Raw genomic sequence first — 25,745 nt, forward strand, 5'->3', positions numbered from 1 at the left:
GCATGTCACCCAGTCACCTAATAATACAATAATCATACACCCACACATATGATTAGCATGTCACCCAGTCACCTAATAATACAGTAATCATACACCCACACATATGATTAGCATGTCACCCAGTCACTAATAATACAGTAATCATACACCCACACATATGATTAGCATGTCACCCAGTCACCTAATAATACAGTAATCATACACCCACACATATGATTAGCATGTCACTCAATGTCACCTAATAATACAGTAATCATACACCCACACATATGATTAGCATGTCACCCAGTCACCTAATAATACAGTATTCATACACCCACACATATGATTAGCATGTCACCCAGTCACCTAATAATACAGTAATCATACACCCACACATATGATTAGCATGTCACCCAATGTCACCTAATAATACAGTAATCATACACCCACACATATGATTAGCATGTCACCCAGTCACCTAATAATACAATAATCATACACCCACACATATGATTAGCATGTCACCCAGTCACCTAATAATACAGTAATCATACACCCACACATATGATTAGCATGTCACCCAGTCACCTAATAATACAGTAATCATACACCCACACATATGATTAGCATGTCACTCAATGTCACAGTGTGCTGGGAAGCTAGGGGCAACAAACTGAATTTATATCTTGCCCCCCCAACCTAAAAATGTTCTGATGCCCCTGTACTAACGTGATACCAATATTGGGCCATATGATTATTAGATCATTTTTTCTGTATCCAAGTATATTAATATATTAATATATACTTCATAATTAAGTTTGATTGGATAGATACTGTATTTTCCCTTTTTTTTTTTTCTCTTCCTTTACTATTATTCTGGACTCTCCCCGGCGATTCAGAGATAGCGGGTATTAATCCGGATACCTCCGTCTAACGCTGGCAGCAGAGCCCCTTTAACCCTCATCTATGTAATTGTCTTTACCTTGTGCTTACTTTTATTCTTCCATGTGAACTCTCATCAGCAATTCCAGAGAAGGGTATTTGTACCCCTACTATCATACCACACTGTATACGCCCGATTCCGTCCGATCTTGGAATTGAAGCAGTGTGGGCTTGGTCAGTACTGGGGTGGGTGACCCCCCAGGAATACCAGGTGTAGTAGAGGCAGGAGTTATTTGGAGGCTCTGAGCCTAACGCTGACAGCAGAGCCACCTCTTACTCTCCTCTGCCTGATGGCGTTACTCGGTATACCTGATGTCTAATGCACGGTTGAGTTGTGTGAACACTTATCGTATTGGTCTATTACTGTGATTTGTGCATCACCTATGTTCAGCTATTTGCTGGTATCCAGATGATAATTATATTATTGGCTTCAGTGACCGGGACTCATTACCCACAATAATATATACACGGTCTCCCTATATAGGGTAATATTGGAATTAGCTTGTTACTATAAGATCTACTACATGATGGATTTTTTTGTTGGTCATTGGGGGTCATTCCGAGTTGTTCGCTCGTTGCCGATTTTCGCAATGGAGCGATTAAGGCAAAAATGCGCATGCGCACAACTCGGAATGACCCCCATTGTTTTGTTATTACCGGATACCCCGACTGTCTTCATTGTAATTTGTACCAATATATCTGTATATTTTATCACTTTATTATATAGTCGTCTTCTGACGTTTCTAAGGGTGCACCCACACGAGTCTTCTTTTTCTCCCATTTAAACTGTTGGACCTAACACTGATAGAAACTTTCAAATATATCAAGGGTTTTAACAAAGTCCAGGAGGGAAACATTCTCCAAATGAAGAGAAGCAATAGGACACGAGGACATGCACTGAGACTGGAGGGGGGGAGGTTCAGGGGAAATTTGCGGAAAAATTATTTCACAGAAAGGGTAGTGGACAAGTGGAATAGCCTCCCATCAGAGGTGGTAGAGGCTAAGACAGTAGAGCAATTTAAACATGCATGGGATAGACATAAGGATATCCTTACAAAGAAATAAGGATCAAATAAGGTTAGAGATAAAAATAATATAAAAAAAAAAAAAAAGGGGCAGACTAGATGGGCCAAGTGGTTCTTATCTGCCGACAAATTCTATGTTTCTATGTTTCTATGTTTGTTAGGTATGGCGCCAGTGTGGGTAATCAGTGGTGGCTCAGTGCGCCCCTCGCAGCTGGACACACTACACTGTATGTCCTCTGAGCCCCCTGGAGCGCAGCCTGCACTTAATAGCTGTGCTCCTACCCTTGTGCCGCCATTCCCGCCAGTGACCCGCTAACCGGGATGCCGGCGTTGTACTCACCACTCTTCTATCTTCTGGCTCTGTTAGGGGTGGCGGCGTGCTGTGGGAGGGTACGTTGACCGCGGTGGGGCCTGCGAATGACTCCCTCATGAGCTCAGTGTCCTGTCAGCGGAGTAACGGGAACATTAGCTCTTCAGGAAGTTGGGCCGTTCTCCCCCCTAAGTCCCATGAAGCAGCCAGGCCGGTGCCAACCAGACCCGCCTAAAAATAACAAATAGATAAAATAAATGTAGAAAACTCTTCAGGAGCTCCCCTAGCTGTGACCGGCTCCTCCGGGCACATTCTCTAGACTGAGTCTGGGAGGAGGGGCATAGAGGGAGGAGCCAGCCCACACTGTTAAAGTGTCCACGGCTCCTAGTGGACCCATCTATACCCCATGGTACTAATGTGGACACCAATATCAAGCAAATAGAAATAAATGGCAATATGGATGACTAGTGTTTCAAAGAGTTGAATTAGACGCGAGTCACAGGTGGTGGGGGGGGGTGAGGGGGGGGGAAATTGCAATAAGCAAATCAAAACATTAGTTTTTTTAGTATAATAGGCTTTGTATAGAAGTCACAGCACCGTCCCTGTAGACACGGCATCACTGAAAAAGCAGAGTGGGTTTTTTTAAATTTGATATAAGCCATGGTTTAAACCAGCCAAACTATATGTCTCTGATGCCCCCCATCTGTGTGTCTCACCACCTCCCGCCTGTGTGTCTCACCGCCTCTGTCTGTGTGTCTCTGAACGCCTCCTGTCTGTCTCTCACCACCTCCCATCTGTGTGTCTCACCGCCTCCTGCCTGTGTGTCTCACCGCCTCTGTCTGTGTGTCTCTGACCGCCTCCCGCCTGTGTGTCTCACCGCCTCTGTCTGTGTGTCTCTGACCGCCTCCCGCCTGTGTGTCTCACCGCCTCTGTGTGTCTCTGACCGCCTCCCGCCTGTGTGTCTCACCGCCTCTGTCTGTCTGTGTGTCTCACCGCCTCCCGCCTGTGTGTCTCACCGCCTCTGTTTGTCTCTGACCGCCTCCCGCCTGTGTGTCTCACCGCCTCGGTCTGTGTGTCTCTGACCGCCTCCCGCCTGTGTGTCTCACCGCCTCTGTCTGTCTGTGTGTCTCACCGCCTCTGTGTGTCTCTGAATGCCTCCCATCTGTGTGTCTCACCGTCTCTATCTGTGTGTCTCACCGCCTCTGTGTGTCTCTGAATGCCTCCTATCTGTGTGTCTCTGACCGCCTCCCGTCTGTGTGTCTCTGACTGCCTCCCATCTGTCTAACGCCTCTGTGTATCTCTGACTGCCTCCCATTTGTGTGTCTCACTGTCTCTGTCTGTATGTCTGTGACCGCCTCCCGCCTGTGTGTCTCACCGCCTCTGTCTGTGTGTCTCTGACCGCCTCCCGCCTGTGTGTCTCACCGCCTCTGTGTGTGTGTGTCTCTGACTGCCTCCCGCCTGTGTGTCTCACCGCCTCTGTGTGTCTCTGACCGTCTCCCGCCTGTGTGTCTCACCGTCTCAGTCTGTGTGTCTCTGACAAGCTCCCATTTGTGTGTCTCACCACCTCTGTCTGTGTGTCTCTGACCACCTCCCATCTGTGTGTCTCTGACCAACTCCCATCTGTGTGTCTCACCACCTCCCGCCTGTGTGTCTCACCGCCTCTGTGTGTCTCTGACCGCCTCCCGCCTGTGTGTCTCACCGCCTCTGTCTGTGTGTCTCTCAGCACCTCTGTCTGCATGTGTCTCAGCACCTGTCTGTGTGTGTCTCAGCACCTCTGTCTGTGTGTGTCTCAGCGCCTCTGTCTGTGTGTGTCTCACCACCTCTGTCTGTGTGTGTCTCAGCACCTCTGTCTGTGTGTGTCTCAGCACCTCTGTCTGTGTGTGTCTCACCACCTCTGTCTGTGTGTGTCTCAGCACCTCTGTCTGTGTGTGTCTCAGCACCTCTGTCTGTGTGTGTCTCAGCACCCCTGTCTGCGTGTGTCTCAGCACCTCTGTCTGCATGTGTCTCACCACCTCTGTCTGTGTGTGTCTCAGCACCTCTGTCTGTGTGTGTCTCACCACCTCTGTCTGCGTGTGTCTCAGCACCTCTGTCTGCATGTGTCTCACCACCTCTGTCTGCATGTGTCTCTGGCCGCCTCCCATCTGTGTGTGTCTCAGCACCTCTGTCTGCATGTGTCTCACCACCTCTGTCTGTGTGTGTCTCAGCACCTCTGTCTGCATGTGTCTCAGCGCCTCTGTCTGTGTGTGTCTCAGCGCCTCTGTCTGCATGTGTCTCAGCACCTCTGTCTGAGTGTGTCTCATCGCCCCTGTCTGCGTGTGTCTCAGTGCCTCTGTCTGCGTGTGTCTCAGCACCCCTGTCTGCGTGTGTCTCAGTGCCTCTGTCTGCGTGTGTCTCAGCGCCCCTGTCTGTGTGTGTCTCAGCGCCCCTGTCTGCGTGTGTCTCAGCGCCCCGTCTGCGTGTGTCTCAGCGCCCCTGTCTGCGTGTGTCTCAGCGCCCCTGTCTGCGTGTGTCTCAGCGCCCCTGTCTGCGTGTGTCTCAGCGCCCCTGTCTGCGTGTGTCTCAGCGCCTCTGTCTGTGTGTGTCTCAGCGCCCCTGTCTGCGTGTGTCTCAGCGCCCCTGTCTGCGTGTGTCTCAGTGCCCCTGTCTGCGTGTGTCTCAGCGCCCCGTCTGCGTGTGTCTCAGCGCCCCTGTCTGCGTGTGTCTCAGCGCCCCGTCTGCGTGTGTCTCAGCGCCCCTGTCTGCGTGTGTCTCAGCGCCCCTGTCTGCGTGTGTCTCAGCGCCCCTGCCTGCGTGTGTCTCAGCGCCCCTGTCTGCGTGTGTCTCAGCGCCTCTGTCTGCGTGTGTCTCAGCGCCCCTGTCTGCGTGTGTCTCAGCGCCCCTGTCTGCGTGTGTCTCAGCGCCCCGTCTGCGTGTGTCTCAGCGCCCCTGTCTGCGTGTGTCTCAGCGCCCCGTCTGCGTGTGTCTCAGCGCCCCTGTCTGCGTGTGTCTCAGCGCCCCTGTCTGCGTGTGTCTCAGCGCCCCGTCTGTGTGTCTCAGCGCCCCGTCTGTGTGTGTCTCAGCGCCCCTGTCTGCGTGTGTCTCAGCGCCCCTGTCTGCGTGTGTCTCAGCGCCTCTGTCTGCGTGTGTCTCAGCGCCCCTGTCTGCGTGTGTCTCAGCGCCCCTGTCTGCGTGTGTCTCAGCGCCCCTGTCTGTGTGTGTCTCAGCGCCCCTGTCTGCGTGTGTCTCAGCGCCTCTGTGTGTCTCTGACCGTCTCCCGCCTGTGTGTCTCACCGTCTCAGTCTGTGTGTCTCTGACAAGCTCCCATTTGTGTGTCTCACCACCTCTGTCTGTGTGTCTCTGACCACCTCCCATCTGTGTGTCTCTGGCCGCCTCCCATCTGTGTGTCTCAGCACCTCTGTCTGTGTGTGTCTCAGCACCTCTGTCTGTGAGTGTCTCAGCACCTCTGTCTGTGAGTGTCTCAGCACCTCTGTCTGTGAGTGTCTCAGCACCTCTGTCTGTGAGTGTCTCAGCACCTCTGTCTGTGTGTGTCTCAGCGCCTCTGTCTGTGTGTGTCTCAGCACCTCTGTCTGTGTGTGTCTCAGCACCTCTGTCTGTGTGTGTCTCAGCACCTCTGTCTGTGTGTGTCTCAGCACCCCTGTCTGCGTGTGTCTCAGCACCTCTGTCTGTGTGTGTCTCAGCGCCTCTGTCTGCATGTGTCTCAGCACCTCTGTCTGAGTGTGTCTCATCGCCCCTGTCTGCGTGTGTCTCAGTGCCTCTGTCTGCGTGTGTCTCAGCACCCCTGTCTGCGTGTGTCTCAGCGCCCCTGTCTGTGTGTGTCTCAGCGCCCCTGTCTGCGTGTGTCTCAGCGCCCCGTCTGCGTGTGTCTCAGCGCCCCTGTCTGCGTGTGTCTCAGCGCCCCTGTCTGCGTGTGTCTCAGCGCCCCTGTCTGCGTGTATCTCAGCGCCCCTGTCTTTGTGTGTCTCAGCGCCTCTGTCTGTGTGTGTCTCAGCGCCCCTGTCTGTGTGTCTCAGCGCCCCTGTCTGCGTGTGTCTCAGTGCCCCTGTCTGCGTGTGTCTCAGTGCCCCTGTCTGCGTGTGTCTCAGCGCCCCTGTCTGCGTGTGTCTCAGCGCCCCGTCTGCGTGTGTCTCAGCGCCCCTGTCTGCGTGTGTCTCAGCGCCCCTGTCTGCGTGTGTCTCAGCGCCCCTGTCTGCGTGTGTCTCAGCGCCCCTGTCTTTGTGTGTCTCAGCGCCTCTGTCTGTGTGTGTCTCAGCGCCCCTGTCTGCGTGTGTCTCAGCGCCCCGTCTGCGTGTGTCTCAGCGCCCCGTCTGCGTGTGTCTCAGCACCCCTGTCTGCGTGTGTCTCAGCGCCCCTGTCTGCGTGTGTCTCAGCGCCCCGTCTGCGTGTGTCTCAGCGCCCCTGTCTGCGTGTGTCTCAGCGCCCCGTCTGTGTGTGTCTCAGCGCCCCGTCTGTGTGTGTCTCAGCGCCCCTGTCTGCGTGTGTCTCAGCGCCCCTGTCTGCGTGTGTCTCAGCGCCTCTGTCTGCGTGTGTCTCAGCGCCCCTGTCTGCGTGTGTCTCAGCGCCCCTGTCTGCGTGTGTCTCAGCGCCCCTGTCTGCGTGTGTCTCAGCGCCCCGTCTGCGTGTGTCTCAGCGCCCCTGTCTGCGTGTGTCTCAGCGCCCCTGTCTGCGTGTGTCTCAGCGCCCCGTCTGCGTGTGTCTCAGCGCCCCTGTCTGCGTGTGTCTCAGCGCCCCTGTCTGCGTGTGTCTCAGCGCCCCTGTCTGCGTGTGTCTCAGCGCCCCTGTCTGCGTGTGTCTCAGCACCCCTGTCTGTGTGTGTCTCAGCGCCCCTGTCTGCGTGTGTCTCAGCGCCCCGTCTGCGTGTGTCTCAGCACCTCTGTCTGTGTGTGTCTCAGCGCCCCTGTCTGTGTGTGTCTCAGCGCCCCTGTCTGCGTGTGTCTCAGCGCCCCTGTCTGCGTGTGTCTCAGCGCCCCTGTCTGCGTGTGTCTCAGCGCCCCTGTCTGCGTGTGTCTCAGCGCCCCTGTCTGCGTGTGTCTCAGCGCCCCTGTCTGTGTGTGTCTCAGCGCCCCTGTCTGTGTGTGTCTCAGCGCCCCTGTCTGTGTGTGTCTCAGCGCCCCTGTCTGTGTGTGTCTCAGCGCCCCTGTCTGCGTGTGTCTCAGCGCCCCTGTCTGCGTGTGTCTCAGCGCCCGTCTGCGTGTGTCTCAGCGCCCCTGTCTGCGTGTGTCTCAGCGCCCCTGTCTGTGTGTGTCTCAGCGCCTCTGTCTGTGTGTGTCTCAGCGTCCCTGTCTATGTGTGTCTCAGCGCCCCTGTCTTTGTGTGTCTCAGTGCCTCTGTCTGTGTGTGTCTCAGCGCCCCGGTCTGTGTGTGTCTCAGCGCCCCTGTCTGCGTGTGTCTCATCGCCCCGTCTGCGTGTGTCTCAGCGCCCCTGTCTGCGTGTGTCTCAGCGCCCCTGTCTGCGTGTGTCTCAGCGCCCCTGTCTGCGTGTGTCTCAGCGCCCCTGTCTGCGTGTGTCTCAGCGCCCCTGTCTGCGTGTGTCTCAGCGCCCCTGTCTGCGTGTGTCTCAGCGCCCCTGTCTGTGTGTGTCTCAGCGCCCCTGTCTTTGTGTGTCTCAGCGCCTCTGTCTGTGTGTCTCAGCGCCCCTGTCTGTGTGTGTCTCAGCGCCCCTGTCTGTGTGTGTCTCAGCACCCCTGTCTTTGTGTGTCTCAGCGCCTCTGTGTGTGTCTCAGCGCCCCTGTCTGCGTGTGTCTCAGCGCCCCTGTCTGCGTGTGTCTCAGCGCCCCTGTCTGCGTGTGTCTCAGCGCCCCTGTCTGTGTGTGTCTCAGCGCCCCTGTCTGTGTGTGTCTCAGCGCCCCTGTCTGTGTGTGTCTCAGCGCCCCTGTCTGTGTGTGTCTCAGCGCCCCTGTCTGTGTGTGTCTCAGCGCCCCTGTCTGCGTGTGTCTCAGCGCCCCTGTCTGCGTGTGTCTCAGCGCCCCGTCTGCGTGTGTCTCAGCGCCCCTGTCTGCGTGTGTCTCAGCGCCCCTGTCTGCGTGTGTCTCAGCGCCCCTGTCTGCGTGTGTCTCAGCGCCCCTGTCTGCGTGTGTCTCAGCGCCCCTGTCTGTGTGTGTCTCAGCACCCCTGTCTGTGTGTGTCTCAGCGCCCCTGTCTGTGTGTGTCTCAGCGCCCCTGTCTGCGTGTGTCTCAGCGCCCCGTCTGCGTGTGTCTCAGCACCTCTGTCTGTGTGTGTCTCAGCGCCCCTGTCTGCGTGTGTCTCAGCGCCCCTGTCTGCGTGTGTCTCAGCGCCCCTGTCTGCGTGTGTCTCAGCGCCCCTGTCTGCGTGTGTCTCAGCGCCCCTGTCTGCGTGTGTCTCAGCGCCCCTGTCTGTGTGTGTCTCAGCGCCCCTGTCTGCGTGTGTCTCAGCGCCCCTGTCTGCGTGTGTCTCAGCGCCCCTGTCTGCGTGTGTCTCAGCGCCCCTGTCTGTGTGTGTCTCAGCACCCCTGTCTGTGTGTGTCTCAGCGCCCCTGTCTGTGTGTGTCTCAGCGCCCCTGTCTGCGTGTGTCTCAGCGCCCCGTCTGTGTGTGTCTCAGCGCCCCTGTCTGTGTGTGTCTCAGCGCCCCTGTCTGCGTGTGTCTCAGCGCCCCTGTTTTTGTGTGTCTCAGCGCCTCTGTCTGTGTGTGTCTCAGCGCCCCGGTCTGTGTGTGTCTCATCGCCCCGTCTGCGTGTGTCTCAGCGCCCCTGTCTGCGTGTGTCTCAGCACCCCTGTCTGCGTGTGTCTCAGCGCCCCTGTCTGCGTGTGTCTCAGCGCCCCTGTCTGCGTGTGTCTCAGCGCCCCTGTCTGCGTGTGTCTCAGCGCCCCTGTCTGCGTGTGTCTCAGCACCCCTGTCTGCGTGTGTCTCAGCGCCTCTGTCTGTGTGTGTCTCAGCGCCCCTGTCTTTGTGTGTCTCAGCGCCTCTGTCTGTGTGTGTCTCAGCGCCCCTGTCTGTGTGTGTCTCAGCGCCCCTGTCTGTGTGTGTCTCAGCACCCCTGTCTTTGTGTGTCTCAGCGCCTCTGTCTGTGTGTGTCTCAGCGCCCCTGTCTGCGTGTGTCTCAGCGCCCCTGTCTGCGTGTGTCTCAGCGCCCCGTCTGCGTGTGTCTCAGCGCCCCTGTCTGTGTGTGTCTCAGCGCCCCTGTCTGCGTGTGTCTCAGCGCCCCTGTCTGCGTGTGTCTCAGCGCCCCGTCTGCGTGCGTCTCAGCGCCCCTGTCTGTGTGTGTCTCAGCGCCCCTGTCTGTGTGTGTCTCAGCGCCCCTGTCTTTGTGTGTCTCAGCGCCTCTGTCTGTGTGTGTCTCAGCGCCCCTGTCTGTGTGTGTCTCAGCACCCCTGTCTTTGTGTGTCTCAGCGCCTCTGTCTGTGTGTGTCTCAGCGCCCCTGTCTGCGTGTGTCTCAGCGCCCCGTCTGCGTGTGTCTCAGCGCCCCTGTCTGTGTGTTCTCAGGATGACGCAGGACTTGGATCTGTACAATGTGGACTTGTCTGTGGTCACAATAATCTTTACTGGTGTTTTTTGTCTCTTGCAGGTCACGGGTCCAGTCACTGGAGTTATACAGGTATTTCACCATATGTTTCTTTATATTAAGCAGGTTTTTAAATATATTGAGGGATCAATTCCTGACTCAATTAGTCGAGGACCCAACTAGAGGTAAATCTATTCTGGACCTAGTTATTACCAATAATGTGGACATTATATCAAACACTAAAGTTGGGGAGACCCTGGGAAACAGCGAACACTATATGATCACATCCGACATCAGTTTCAAGAAAAATAGCTACAAGGGAGCAACCAAAACATTCAACTTTATAAAAGCTAATTTCAATATGCTGAGACAGGCACTAAATGACATTGACTGGGAAGAGTTGTTTCATGGCAAGGACACTTCGGAAATGTGGGATGCTTTAAAAGGTTTGCTTGATAGTAATATTCACAAATTCATTCCAATGAGCAGTAATCGCAGGAGAACTAAACACAAACCAATGTGGCTTAATAAGGAGGTCAAAAAAGCAATGGCTAATAAGAGGCGTGCTTTCAAAACATTTACATCTAATGGAAGGGAGGAGTCATTCAGGTATTACAAAGAATGCAATAAAAGATGCAAAAAAGTAATAAGAGCAGTTCAAATTGTAAACTAATAGCAAATCGCTATAGAGAGTAAAGCCAACCCTAAAAAGTTTTATAAATATATAAACAGCAAAATGTTGAAGAAGGAGAACGTGGGCCCATTAGAAGATGAATTGGGATCATTGACAAACTATGACAAATTAAAGGTGGAAATATTGAACAATTTTTTTCGTCAGTATTCACCAGGGAGGATGCACAGGTGACAGTAGTGCTTAACGACAGTGAAGGTAATGACTCTTGACTAGATATCTGTTTAAGTGAGGAAGTAGACCTGGAGAGGCTAAGCAAGATAAAGATTAATAAATCACCAGGCCCAGGTGGTTTTTATCCTAGGGTTATTATGGAGCTTAGGACACAGCTAGCAAAACTCCTATACCTGATTTCCAATAGTTTGATTAGATCAGGTATGGTACCAAAGGATTGGCGCATAGCTGAGGTAGTGCCTTTATTTAAAAAGGGAACTAAAAATAATCCTGGAAACTACAGACCAGTTAGTTTAACCTCTAAAGTGGGTAAAATATTGGAAGGCATTTTGAGGGATAGCATAGAGGAGCACCTACAGGCATCTAAGTTTATTACTAAAAGTCAGCATGGGTTTGTAAGGAACAGATCATGTCAAACCAAATTAATTAGCTTCTACGAGGAAGTGAGCAATAATCTTGACCATGGAAAAGCAGTGGACGTGGTTTACTTAGATTTTGCAAATGCTTTCGATACAGTGCCTCATAGGAGACTGGTCCAGTGGCGCACGCAGGGGGGGTTTCCGAGCACCCAGAAACCCCCCTCACAAAAAAAAAATATATATATATATTTTTTTGTTTTGTTTTTTTTCTGCATGACTATTATTATGCCTGCTGTCTTCCTGGTGGTACTTATAAGTGCTTAATAAAAGTTTACTTTATTTTAATTATAGTACATATATATCCATGTGCATACATTATATACACATGTATATACATACATATAAACACACACACACATGATAGATATATATATATATATATACATGGGTGTATATATATATATATATATATATATATATATATATGTGTACTGTATATACGTATATGCATGTTCAATATGCTATGTATGTATATATATATGTGTGTGTGTGTGTGTGTGTGTATATATATAGAGAGGTGTATATACAGTATATATATGTGTGTAGATAAGTATATATATATATATATACACACACACACACACACAGACACACTAGTTTTACGGACCCATCATATACTGGGTCACCTCAATCCCCGCCCCTGTGCTTGGCTCCACCCAGTTCTGGAAACCCCCCCATGCAAATCCTGCGTTTGCCACTGTGGTCCACAAATTAAGTGAACTTGGCCTAGGAAATACTATTTGTACATGGATAGGTAATTGGTTGGACAACAGGGAACAACGAGTAGTGGTCAATGGGATGTTCTCCAGCTGGGCACCAGTAGTCAGCGGAATACCACAAGGGTTCGCTCTTGGCCCACTACTGTTCATTATATTTATCAATGATCTAGGAATAGGCCTGGAAAGCACAGTGTAAATCTTTGCAGACGACACGAAACTGTGCAGTGGCGTAACTTCATCCCTGTCGCCCGGAGGCAAGGTAGATCTTGGGTGCCCCCCACCCTCGCGAATGCCGAACTGTTATCGCTCACGTTCACCCATGGATGCGAATCTATGTGAATTTGGACTGCTAATTTGATACAATTAGCATGAGAGAAATCAGATGACCAATTGTGTATTAGGTTTTTTTGTCCAGAAGGCAAGTTACCTTACTATAGGCTTTCTTAGGCTGGTGGTGTGCGTACCATACTCACATCCATAAAGGGTAATGGACACATATAAGTGGGTTCTTTTATCCAACAGAATTATCCTCTATGGGAATGCTTCTAATCCAGCATACCCCAGCAAAGGTCACCAGACATAAGTAAGACAATGAGAGATATATGGGGCGTACCCAACTCACACTTGAATGCGTGGAAGCACGTTCATAAAGGTTTCTTTAGGGGTCCTCGTAACTTCTTAGCTCCAAACGGTTGTTCCGTACCTCAGATGAAGTGGAAATAGGTATGCGGAGAAAAATTGGATATCAGGAACACAATGAAGGTGTATCCAAAAAATAAAATTTTTATTCCACAGATTAATAAACACAATAAAAGAAATAAAAATAAGCTAAAAACAGCTGTGGAGCCCTGGTTATAACTGGGAGGTGTCAACCTTGAAAAATACATCAGTCGAAATGCGTTGGTGTGAGGGCTAGGACCACTTTGGAATAACTTGCGCTGCAAGTTTTGAGGTGAGGAAGTCCGGACTTTCATATCACTTACCCATCCTTGCATTTTCATCTCTCCCAGTTATAACCAGGGGTCCACAGCTGTTTTTAGCTTATTTTTATTTCTTTTATTGTGTTTATTAATCTGTGGAATAAAAATTTTATTTTTTGGATACACCTTCATTGTGTTCCTGATATCCAGGACTAGGGTAATTTTTTTTGTCAAGGACCAAGTAACCTACCAGTATATATTTGGATTGTGGGAAGAAACCAGAGTACCCCGAGAAAACCCACGCAGCATGGGGAGAATACACAAACTCCACACAGTTAGGGCCATGGTGGGAATTGAACCCATGACCTCAGTGCTGTGAGGCAGTAATGCTAACCACTACACCGTCCGTACTCACTGAAACCGCCGCCAGTAATCTGAGTTGGCAGTATGACTCTGACGCATACACAGTCCAAAACAAATCGCTCATTGTGTCCACCAAGCTTTTGTAAATACTATCTGCTGTAACAATGAATGGTAATGTTACCACAAAATTTTCTAAATTATAACAGGGGCGTGGTTTTGTTGGAGTGGGCGTGGTTTCGCATAAAGGGGCGTGGCATTGCAGGAAAAGACTACCTTATACCCCAGTTTTGCAACCTGCACGCCCATACGTTGGCCACCACAGGAAAGAAAAATAATCCTGATTCATGCCCCTTACATTATTTGTCATTTTTCCTCCTTATAGTAATGCCCAGTATACATTATGCCACATACTGCAATGGCCCTTAGACATTATGCCGCACACAATAATGCACGACACAATATGCACACACTGTAATGCCCCCGACACATTATGCCACACACCGTAATGTCTGTGACACATTATGCCACACACCGTAATGCCTGTGACACATTATGACAGGAATCGCAATGCCCGTTATACATTATGCTACACACTGCAATGCCCCTGATACATTATAGCACATACAATGTCTGTGACACATTATGACACACACCGCAATGTCCGTGATACATTATGCCACACACTGCAATGCCCGATACATTATAGCACATACAATGCCTGTGACACATTATGCCACACACTGCAATGACCTTGAGACATTATACCACAATGCCCGTGATATAGTATACCATACACCGTAATGCCTGTGACACATACCGCAATGCCCTGCCCGTTATACCCTATGCCACACATCGCAATGCCCGTTATGTATTATGCCACACTGCAATGACCCTGAGACATTATACCACATACCACAATGCCCGTGATATAGTATACCACACACCGTAATGCCTGACACATTATGACACACACCGCAATGTCCGTGATACATTATGCCACACACTGCAATGACCCTGAGACATTATACCACATATCACAATGCCCGCGATATAGTATACCATACACCGTAATGCCTGACACATTATGACACACACCGCAATGTCCGTGATACATTATGCCACACACTGCAATGACCCTGAGACATTATACCACATACCACAATGCCCGTGATATAGTATACAACACACCGTAATGCCTGTGACACATTATGACACACACCGCAATGTCCGTGATACATTATGCCACACACCATAATGCCCATTACACATTAAGTCCTACAGTTAGGCTTCTAATTACTTTTCAATTACCTGCTCGTTGTCAGGGGTTTCATGCACTGGGTGTCATGCTCGTTGCCAGGGGTTTCATGCTCTTGGTTCCATGCACGGTGCCAGGGGTTTTCATGCTCAGGGTGTCATGCTCGTTGCCAGGGGTTTCATGCACTGGGTGTCATGCTCGTTGCCAGGTGTTTCATGCACTGGGTGTCATGCTCGTTGCCAGGTGTTTCATGCACTGGGTGTCATGCTCGTTGCTAGGAGGTAGTCCTTGTTGCTAGGGCTGTGCTCCCAGTGCCACATATGTCCCCAGTGCCAGATATTCCCCCACGGTGCCAGGTACTTACATGCCCCAGTGCCAAATATAGTCGTCGTCCCCATGTGCCAGGTACACATATACCCCCCCAGTGCCACATATGCCCCCAGTGCCAGATATTCCCCCCCAGTGCCATATATGCCCCCCGTGCCATATATGCCCCCAGTGCCAGATATCCCCCCCAGTGCCAGATATTCCCCCCCAGTGCCAGATATTCCCCCCCAGTGCCATATATGCCCCAGTGCCAGATATTCCCCCAGTGCCAGATATGCCCCTAGTGCCAGATATTCCCCCCCAGTGCCATATATGCCCCCAGTGCCAGATATTCCCCCCCAGTGCCATATATGCCCCAGTGCCAGATATCCCCCCCCCCAGTGCCAGATATTCCCCCCAGTGCCATATATGCCCCAGTGCCAGATATCCCCCCCAGTGCCATATATGCCCCAGTGCCAGATACCCCCCCCCCAGTGCCAGATATTCCCCCCAGTGCCATATATGCCCCAGTGCCAGATATCCCCCCCCCCAGTGCCATATATGCCCCCAGTGCCAGATATTCCCCCCAGTGCCATATATGCCCCCCGTGCCAGATATTCCCCCCAGTGCCATATATGCCCCCCGTGCCAGATTTCCCCCCCCAGTGCCATATATGCCCCAGTGCCAGATATCCCCCCCCCAGTGCCATATATGCCCCCAGTGCCAGATATTCCCCCCAGTGCCATATATGCCCCCCGTGCCAGATATTCCCCCCAGTGCCATATATGCCCCCCAGTGCCAGATATTCCCCCCAGTGCCATATATGCCCCCCGTGCCAGATATTCCCCCCCAGTGCCATATATGCCCCAGTGCCAGATATCCCCCCCCAGTGCCAGATATTCCCCCAGTGCCAGATATGCCCCCAGTGCCATATATGCCCCCAGTGCCAGATATTCCCCCCCAGTGCCATATATGCCCCAGTGCCAGATATCCCCCCCCCAGTGCCAGATATTCCCCCCAGTGCCATATATGCCCCAGTGCCAGATATCCCCCCCAGTGCCATATATGCCCCAGTGCCAGATATCCCCCCCCCCAGTGCCAGATATTCCCCCCAGTGCCATATATGCCCCAGTGCCAGATATCCCCCCCCAGTGCCATATATGCCCCCAGTGCCAGATATTCCCCCCAGTGCCATATATGCCCCCCGTGCCAGATATTCCCCCCAGTGCCATATATGCCCCCCGTGCCAGATTTCCCCCCCCAGTGCCATATATGCCCCAGTGCCAGATATCCCCCCCCCAGTGCCATATATGCCCCCAGTGCCAGATATTCCCCCCAGTGCCATATATGCCCCCCGTGCCAGATAATCCCCCCAGTGCCATATATGCCCCCCAGTGCCAGATATTCCCCCCAGTGCCATATATGCCCCCCGTGCCAGATATTCCCCCCCAGTGCCATATATGCCCCAGTGCCAGATATCCCCCCCAGTGCCAGATATTCCCCCAGTGCCAGATATGCCCCCAGTGCCATATATTCCCCCCCAGTGCCATATATGCCCCCAGTGCCAGATATTCCCCCCCAGTGCCATATATGCCCCAGTGCCAGATATCCCCCCCCAGTGCCAGATATTCCCCCCAGTGCCATATATGCCCCAGTGCCAGATATCCCCCCCCCCAGTGCCATATATGCCCCCAGTGCCAGATATTCCCCCCAGTGCCATATATGCCCCCAGTGCCAGATATTCCCCCCAGTGCCATATATGCCCCCCGTGCCAGATATTCCCCCCCAGTGCCATATATGCCCCAGTGCCAGATATCCCCCCCCCCCCAGTGCCAGATATTCCCCCCAGTGCCAGATATTTACCCCCCCCCCCCCTCTTTTTGGAGGGACACGGAGGGCACAGCTCGACTCTCCTGTGTCCCTCCGAGTCCTGCTGCATCATCTCCGGCGGCCGCGGGTCTAATAGGGGGAAGTGCCGGTTCGTGAGCAAATTAGAGCTCACGGACGGCACTTCCCCCTATTAGACCCGCGGCCGCCGGAGATGATGCAGCAGGAGGGACACAGGGAGGCGCGCTGTGTGCCTTCCGTGTCCCTCCAACAAGCGGCTGAGGGAAGGAGACTGCAGACTGACATGCGGACGCTCGTCCGCATGTCAGTCTGCTGTAAATCAGTGGCGCCCCCGCAGCCCCTCGCCCCCAAGCCACCGCGAGGACTGCGGGGGCAGTAGTTACGCCACTGAGCTGAACTGTCCCAATTGTCGTATATAGTACAACTGGTGGTTCAATTACTGCAGGGATGGGGAACCTTCGGCTCTCCAGCTGCTGTTGAACTACACATCCCAGCATGCCCAGCAACAGTTTTAGCATGACCAAATACATAAATGTAGCAAGGCATGCTGGTATGTGTAGTTCAACAACAGCTGGAGGGCCGAAGGTTCCCCATCCCTGATTTACTGTTATAACCAGGGCCGATGCTTCTAATAGGCAGCTGCCTATGAGCAGGGCACATGAAGGGGCAGCCACCGGAGAAAGCAGTGTACTCATAGGTGTGCAAACAGGGTGTACCTGGTGTGCACAGGCACACCCTAATGTAGAGACTAGAGCCGTCAGTGGTGTAAGTGTGCAGCTGGGTACACTCAGGCACCGCGGTGCCTGCCGCACACTTTACACCTGTGTTCCAGTCTGCCACTACCGCTGTCATCCACTTTGCTAGGCTGCTGGAATGCGGGACTCGGGAAGCACAACGTCAACATTACTGGACACACAGGTGGGACAGAGTGGGTGCCAGTGATCGGGTGAGGGTTGCTGAGAGACACAGAGTAAAGGGGGGGGGGGGAGCAGTTTGAGTGAAGCTGAAGGGTATGAGGCTGAAAGACACAAATTGGTGGTGGTGGTGGGGGGGGGGGGGGGGGTTGCCTTACCTTGCACTGGGTATAACTATACATATTTCTTATATTGTTTTAAACTGTTACATGCCTCATAAGAAGCATGAAATATGTATGTACAGTGCTTACCTGTTAATATACATGGTACTCTGTGTAGGAAAGCATGCAAGACAGACAGAAAGAAAAGCATGCATGCCAGAAGAATATGTCCATCCTTGGGCAATGTTACATACATAGCAGGAACCAGGTCTTTGTAGCTCCGCCCCTTGCTGGGAGTCTGCCACTTGCATCTCCTGCCCCTTCTTCTGTTGCTCGAGCATGGTCCCTTGAAGGAGTGGGGGATGGGGACACATGCTCTTAGAGACCCCCTGTGAGCCATCATTCTCAAGATACTGTGCAAGCAAGCAGCTGCCCCTCGTTGTCTGGGAGGCGGAGCTTCTGCCTGTATGAGACGAGTGCCTGGCTGTGAGGGGAGGGGAGATCAGAGCAGCAGCAGGAGAAGGCGGAGCGGAGCTTCTGCACTGGCTGCCGGCTGGTGAGTCACACAATTACAAGAGGAGCAGGTGGGCAGAAGTATTGAAATAGCGCTGGCTGCGGCTAATTAGAGCCGCAGCCGTCGCAGGCATCAGATGATTGATGTGCTGGACAGCGTCACCGGTGACATGGGCTGAAAGCTGGCGGGGACAACGGAGTAAAAGTGCCCCCTTCAGGGTTGGAGCCCGGCGGCAAAAGACTCCGTTGTCTCCTGCAGTTCCGCCCCTGAAACTGTGTAAGGTAATTAACTCAGAAGCCGATGTGGAGTCTCTACATAATGACTTAGTTAAACTGGAATTCTGGGCGTCTAAATGGAAAATGAGGTTCAACATAGAAAAATGCAAAGTTATGCATTTTGGGACAAAAAACACACTTGCAATTTACACTCTAGATGGAGAAAATCTAGGCGTAACTATGGTGGAAAAAGATTTGGGGGTGCTTATAGACCATAGGCTTAATAACAGTACACAATGCCAAACTGCAGCAAAGAAGGCAAGTAAGGTGCTAGCGTGCATTAAACGGGGCATAGAGACAAGTAACGAGGATGTAATCCTGCCGCTGTACAAATCATTGGTACGCCCACACCTGGAATATTGCGTTCAGTTCTGGGCCCCATATTACAAAAAGGATATCGGGGAACAAGAAAGAGATCAAAGATGAGCTACTAAACTGATTAAAGGGTTAGAGACACTGGAGTATGAGGAAAGGATTACTAGGTTACATATGTATACACTAGAAAAGATGAGACTAAGAGGAGATATTATTAATATCTTCAAATATGTAAAGGGGCATTACACGGAGCTAGCAGCGGATCTGTTTATTAAAAGAACTCTGAATAGGACGCGTGGGCACTCGCCGAGGCTGGAGGAGAGGAAATTCCGTACGCAACGTAGGAAAGGTTTCTTCTCTGTAAGGGCAATAAAGATTTAGAACTCACTGCCGGCGGAAGTAGTAATGGCAGACTCTGTAAATGCATTTAAAAACGGATTGGACAAATTTCTAACAGGAAAACGTATCAAGAGCTTTAGCATTTAGCATATTGACATTAATATTCTGGGGGTGGTTTGAATCATTGCTGTAAATCGGTACTAAACCATTACTTCAGCATGCACTTTATAAAATAAACAGATTAACACAGAATACACGTTGTACCTGATGGGCATTTTGCCTCTTTTGAACCTCACTGACTATGTAACTATGTGACTATGTAAATAAAGGAATAACCCACAGATAGACTGGAAGGGTATATATATTATGTGTGCTCAGACCCCAATATTAGGAATCGTTACTGGCGCGCGTCATTGTACACAGGATTCTTGCTTCACCATAATACACCAATGTGACCCCTATTATAGAATACTCAGGAGAGAGTATCAATGGGGCGGATAACGCTCCAGCTCCAGGCCCCACATAATAATATTATATAGCGCCAGCATATTCCGTTGTGCTTTACATTTGGGAGCAAACAGTGATAACACAAGACTGGGTAATAACTGACACACAGACAATACTGTCACAGAGCTAAAGGGAAAAAACAACGTTCTGAGCATTCAAAACAGACTCACTGTAGCCATGTGAGACGATGTGACGCTGAGTGGAAGTGAGTAGCGTGAACGGGAAACCGGAACCGGAGGTCACCGCTCGGGGGGAGAGAGTGCATTTGGCACAGAGCTCAGAACACGGAACTGTGAGTGTGTACTGCCGATAGGCAGGCAAGTGAGTATCAATGGTGCAGTTATCGGTGCTGGAGTATAGGGGGTGCAGTATCGGTGCTGGAGTATAGGTGGTGCAGTATCGGTGCTGGAGTATAGGTGGTGCAGTATCAGAGGTGCAGTTATCAGTGCTGGAGTATAGGTGGTGCAGTTATTGGTGCTGGAGTATAGGTGGTGCAGTATCGGTGGTGCGGTTATCACTGCTGGAGTATAGGTGGTGCAGTATCGGTGGTGCAGTTATCGGTGCTGGAGTATAGGTCGTGCAGTTATCAGTTTTGGAGTATAGGTGGTGCAGTTATCGGTGCTGGAGTATAGGTGGAGCAGTACTGATGGTGCAGTTATTGGTGCCGGAGTATAGGTCGTGCAGTTATCAGTTTTGGAGTATAGGTGGTGCAGTTATCGGTGCTGGAGTATAGGTGGAGCAGTACTGATGGTGCAGTTATCGGTGCCGGAGTATAGGTCGTGCAATATCGGTGGTGCAGTTATCGGTGATGGAGTATTGGTGGTGCAGTATAGGTGGTGCAGTTATTGGTGCTGGAGTATAGGTGGTGCAGTTAGCGGTGCTGGAGTATAGGTGGTGCAGTATCAGTGGTGCAGTTAGCGGTGCTGGAGTATAGGTGGTGCAGTTATCGCCGCTGGAGTATAGGTGGTGCAGTATCGGTGGTGCAGTTATCGGTGCTGGGGTATCGGTAGTGCAGTTATCGGTGATGGAGTATAAGTGGTGCAGTATTGGTGGTGTAGTTATCGGTGCTGGAGTATAGGTGGTGCAGTATCGGTGGTGCAGTTATCGGTGCTGGAGTATAGGTGGTGCAGTTATCGGTGCTGGAGTATAGGTGGTGCAGTATTGGTGGTGTATTTATCGGTGCTGGAGTTTAGGTGGTGCAGTATGGGTGGTGCAGTTATCGGTGCTGGAGTATAGGTGGTGCAGTTATCAGTGCTGTAGTATAGATGGTGCAGTATCAGTGGTGCAGTTATCGTGCTGGGGTATGGGTGGTGCAGTATCGGTAGTGCAGTTATCGGTGCTGGAGTTTAGGTGGTGCAGTTATCAGTGCTGGAGTATAGGTGGTGCAGTATTGGTGGTACAGTTATCGGTGCTGGAGTATAGGTGGTGCAGTATCGGTGCTGGAGTATAGGTGGTGCAGTTATCGGTGCTGGAGTATAGGTGGTGCAGTATCGGTGGTGCAGTTATCGGTGCTGTAGTATAGCTGGTGCAGTATCGGAGGTGCAGTTATCCGTGCTGGGGTATAGGTGGTGCAGTATCGGCGGTGCAGTTATCGGTGCTGGAGTATAGGTGGTGCAGTATTGGTGGTGCAGTTATCGGTGCTGGAGTATAGGTGGTGCAGTATCGGTGGTGCAGTTATCGGTGCTGGAGTATAGGTGGTGCAGTATTGGTGGTGCAGTTATCGGTGCTGGAGTATAGGTGGTGCAGTATTGGTGGTGCAGTTATCGGTGTTGGAGTATAGGTGGTGCAGTATCGGTGGTGCAGTTATCGGTGCTGGAGTATAGGTGGTGCAGTTATCGCCGCTGGAGTATAGGTGGTTCAGTATCAGTGGTGAGTTATTGGTGCTGGATTATAGGTGGTGTAGTTATCAGTGCTGGGGTAAAGCTGGTGCAGTATCAGTGGTGCAGTTATCGGTGCTGGAGTATAGGTGGTGCAGTATCGGAGGTGCAGTTATTCGTGCTGGGGTATAGGTGGTGCAGTTATCGGTACTGGAGTATAGGTGGTGCAGTATCGGTGGTGCAGTTATCGGTGTTGGAGTATAGGTCGTGCAGTTATCAGTTTTGGAGTATAGGTGGTGCAGTTATCGGTGCTGAAGTATAGGTGGAGCAGTACTGATGGTGCAGTTATCGGTGCCGGAGTATAGGTCGTGCAGTATCGCTGGTGCAGTTATCGGTGCTGTAGTATAGGTGGTGCAGTATCGTTGCTGGAGTATAGGTGGTGCAGTATCGGTGGTGCAGTTATTGGTGCTGTAGTATAGGTGGTGCAGTATCGTTGCTGGAGTATAGGTGGTGCAGAATCGGTGGTGCAGTATCGGTGCTGTAGTATAGGTGGTGCAGTTATTGGTGCTTGAGTATAGGTGTTGCAGTAATTGGTGCTGGAGTATAGGTGGTGCAGTTATTGGTGCTGGAGTATAGGTGTTGCAGTTATTGGTGCTGGAGTATAGGTGTTGTAGTATCGGTGTTGCAGTTATCGGTGCTGGAGTATAGGTGGTGCAGTATCGGTGGTGCAGTTATCAGTACTGGGGTATAGGTGGTGCAGTATCGGTGGTGCAGTTATCAGTGCTGGGGTATAGGTGGTGCAGTTATCAGTGCTGGAGTATAGGTGGTGCAGTATAGGTGGTGCAGTTATCGGTGCTGTAGTATAGGTGGTGCAGAATCGGTGGTGCAGTATCGGTGCTGTAGTATAAGTGGTGCAGTATCGGTGCTGGAGTATAGGTGGTGCAGTTATTGGTGCTGGAGTATAGGTGTTGCAGTTATTGGTGCTGGAGTATAGGTGGTGCAGTTATTGGTGCTGGAGTATAGGTGATGCAGTTATTGGTGCTGGAGTATAGGTGTTGTAGTATCGGTGTTGCAGTTATTGGTGCTGGAGTATAGGTGGTGCAGTATCGGTGGTGCAGTTATCAGTACTGGGGTATAGGTGGTGCAGTATCGGTGGTGCAGTTATCGGTGCTGGAGTATAGGTGGTGCAGTATCGGTGGTGCAGTTATCAGTGCTGGGGTATAGGTGGTGCAGTTATCAGTGCTGGAGTATAGGTGGGGCAGTATAGGTGGTGCAGTTATCGGTGCTGGAGTATAGGTGGTGCAGTTATCGGTGCTGGAGTTTAGGTGGTGCAGTTATCGGTGCTGGAGTATAGATGGTGCAGTATAGGTGGTGCAGTTATCGGTGCTGGAGTTTAGGTGGTGCAGTATAGGTGGTGCAGTATCGGTGCTGGAGTTTAGGTGGTGCAGTTATCGGTGCTGTAGTTTAGGTGGTGCAGTATAGGTGGTGTAGTTATCGGTGCTGGAGTTTAGGTGGTGCAGTGTAGGTGGTGTAGTTATCGGTGCTGGAGTATAAGTGGTGCAGTATTGGTGGTGCAGTTATCGGTGCTGGAGTATAGGTGGTGCAGTATCGGTGGTGCAGTTATCGGTGCTGGAGTATAGGTGGTGCAGTTATCGGTGCTGGAGTATTGGTGGTGCAGTTATCGGTGCTGGAGTATAGGTGGTGCAGTATCGGTGGTGCAGTTATCGGTGCTGGAGTATAGGTGGTGCAGTATCGGTGCTGGAATATAGGTGGTGCAGTATCGGTGCTGGAGTATAGGTGGTGCAGTTATCGGTGCTGGAGTTTAGGTGGTGTAGTTATTGGTGCTGGAGTTTAGGTGGTGCAGTATAGGTGGTGCAGTTATCGGTGCTGGAGTTTAGGTGGTGTAGTATCAGTGCTGGAGTTTAGGTGGTGCAGTATAGGTGGTGCAGTTATCGGTGCTGGAGTATAGGTGGTGCAGTATCGGTGCTGGAATATAGGTGGTGCAGTATCGGTGCTGGAGTATAGGTGGTGCAGTTATCGGTGCTGGAGTTTAGGTGGTGTAGTTATTGGTGCTGGAGTTTAGGTGGTGCAGTATAGGTGGTGCAGTTATCGGTGCTGGAGTTTAGGTGGTGTAGTATCAGTGCTGGAGTTTAGGTGGTGCAGTTATCGGTGCTGGAGTTTAGGTGGTGCAGTATAGGTGGTGCAGTTATCGGTGCTGGAGTTTAGGTGGTGCAGTTATCGGTGCTGGAGTTTAGGTGGTGCAGTTTAGGTGGTGCAGTTATCGGTGCTGGAGTTTAGGTGGTGCAGTTTAGGTGGTGCAGTTATCGGTGCTGGAGTTTAGGTGGTGCAGTTATCGGTGCTGGAGTTTAGGTGGTGCAGTATAGGTGGTGCAGTTATCGGTGCTGGAGTTTAGGTGGTGCAGTATAGGTGGTGCAGTTATCGGTGCTGGAGTTTAGGTGGTGCAGTATAGGTGGTGCAGTTATCGGTGCTGGAGTTTAGGTGGTGTAGTTATCGGTGCTGGAGTTTAGGTGGTGCAGTATAGGTGGTGCAGTTATCGGTGCTGGAGTTTAGGTGGTGTAGTTATCGGTGCTGGAATTTAGGTGGTGCAGTATAGGTGGTGCAGTTATCGGTGCTGGAGTTTAGGTGGTGCAGTTATCGGTGCTGGAGTTTAGGTGGTGCAGTATAGGTGGTGCAGTTATCGGTGCTGGAGTTTAGGTGGTGCAGTATAGGTGGTGCAGTTATCGGTGCTGGAGTTTAGGTGGTGTAGTTATCGGTGCTGGAGTTTAGGTGGTGCAGTATAGGTGGTGCAGTTATCGGTGCTGGAGTTTAGGTGGTGTAGTTATCGGTGCTGGAGTTTAGGTGGTGCAGTATAGGTGGTGCAGTTATCGTTGCTGGAGTTTAGGTGGTGCAGTTATCGGTGCTGGAGTTTAGGTGGTGCAGTTATCGGTGCTGGAGTTTGGGTGGTGTAGTTATCGGTGCTGGAGTTTAGGTGGTGCAGTTTAGGTGGTGCAGTTATTGGTGCTGGAGTTTAGGTGGTGCAGTATAGGTGGTGCAGTTATCGGTGCTGGAGTTTAGGTGGTGCAGTTATCGGTGCTGGAGTTTGGGTGGTGTAGTTATCGGTGCTGGAGTTTAGGTGGTGCAGTTTAGGTGGTGCAGTTATCGGTGCTGGAGTTTAGGTGGTGCAGTATAGGTGGTGCAGTTATCGGTGCTGGAGTTTAGGTGGTGCAGTATAGGTGGTGCAGTTATCTTATCGGTGCTGGAGTTTAGGTGGTGCAGTATAGGTGGTGCAGTTATCGGTGCTGGAGTTTAGGTGGTGCAGTATAGGTGGTGCAGTTATCGGTGCTGGAGTTTAGGTGGTGTAGTTATCGGTGCTGGAGTTTAGGTGGTGCAGTATAGGTGGTGCAGTTATCGGTGCTGGAGTTTAGGTGGTGTAGTTATCGGTGCTGGAGTTTAGGTGGTGCAGTATAGGTGGTGCAGTTATCGGTGCTGGAGTTTAGGTGGTGCAGTTATCGGTGCTGGAGTTTAGGTGGTGCAGTTATCGGTGCTGGAGTTTGGGTGGTGTAGTTATCGATGCTGGAGTTTAGGTGGTGCAGTTTAGGTGGTGCAGTTATTGGTGCTGGAGTTTAGGTGGTGCAGTATAGGTGGTGCAGTTATCGGTGCTGGAGTTTAGGTGGTGCAGTTATCGGTGCTGGAGTTTGGGTGGTGTAGTTATCGGTGCTGGAGTTTAGGTGGTGCAGTTTAGGTGGTGCAGTTATCGGTGCTGGAGTTTAGGTGGTGCAGTTATCGGTGCTGGAGTTTAGGTGGTGCAGTTTAGGTGGTGTAGTTATTGGTGCTGGAGTTTAGGTGGTGCAGTATAGGTGGTGCAGTTATCGGTGCTGGAGTTTAGGTGGTGCAGTTATCGGTGCTGGAGTTTGGGTGGTGTAGTTATCGGTGCTGGAGTTTAGGTGGTGCAGTTTAGGTGGTGCAGTTATCGGTGCTGGAGTTTAGGTGGTGCAGTATAGGTGGTGCAGTTATCGGTGCTGGAGTTTAGGTGGTGCAGTATAGGTGGTGCAGTTATCGGTGCTGGAGTTTAGGTTGTGCAGTATAGGTGGTGCAGTTATCGGTGCTGGAGTTTAGGTGGTGCAGTATAGGTGGTGCAGTTATCGGTGCTGGAGTTTAGGTGGTGCAGTATAGGTGGTGCAGTTATCGGTGCTGGAGTTTAGGTGGTGCAGTATAGGTGGTGCAGTTATCGGTGCTGGAGTTTAGGTGGTGCAGTATAGGTGGTGCAGTTATCGGTGCTGGAGTTTAGGTGGTGCAGTATAGGTGGTGCAGTTATCGGTGCTGGAGTTTAGGTGGTGCAGTATAGGTGGTGCAGTTATCGGTGCTGGAGTTTAGGTGGTGCAGTATAGGTGGTGCAGTTATCGGTGCTGGAGTTTAGGTGGTGCAGTATAGGTGGTGCAGTTATCGGTGCTGGAGTTTAGGTGGTGCAGTATAGGTGGTGCAGTTATCGGTGCTGGAGTTTAGGTGGTGCAGTATAGGTGGTGCAGTTATCGGTGCTGGAGTTTAGGTGG

General features: G+C 51.5%; 1 protein-coding gene and 1 pseudogene across 1 annotated transcript in view; both read left to right on the forward strand.

The window, feature by feature from the left end:
* The first annotated feature begins 1,029 nt into the window (after positions 1 to 1,029).
* Positions 1,030 to 1,147, forward strand: LOC134940721 (5S ribosomal RNA; annotated as a pseudogene).
* Positions 1,148 to 10,454: 9,307 nt separating this feature from the next.
* The window catches only part of CA9 (carbonic anhydrase 9), a 283,599-nt gene continuing 268,308 nt past the window's right edge, over positions 10,455 to 25,745 (forward strand). Inside the window, exons 1-2 of the mRNA XM_063926458.1 lie at positions 10,455 to 10,551; positions 17,901 to 17,984. Of these exons, the coding sequence (XP_063782528.1) occupies positions 10,455 to 10,551; positions 17,901 to 17,984 (181 nt within the window). The remainder of the gene's footprint in view (positions 10,552 to 17,900; positions 17,985 to 25,745) is intronic.

The sequence above is a fragment of the Pseudophryne corroboree genome, chromosome 1, assembly GCF_028390025.1.
Source record: "Pseudophryne corroboree isolate aPseCor3 chromosome 1, aPseCor3.hap2, whole genome shotgun sequence".
NCBI classification, from domain to species: domain Eukaryota; kingdom Metazoa; phylum Chordata; class Amphibia; order Anura; family Myobatrachidae; genus Pseudophryne; species Pseudophryne corroboree.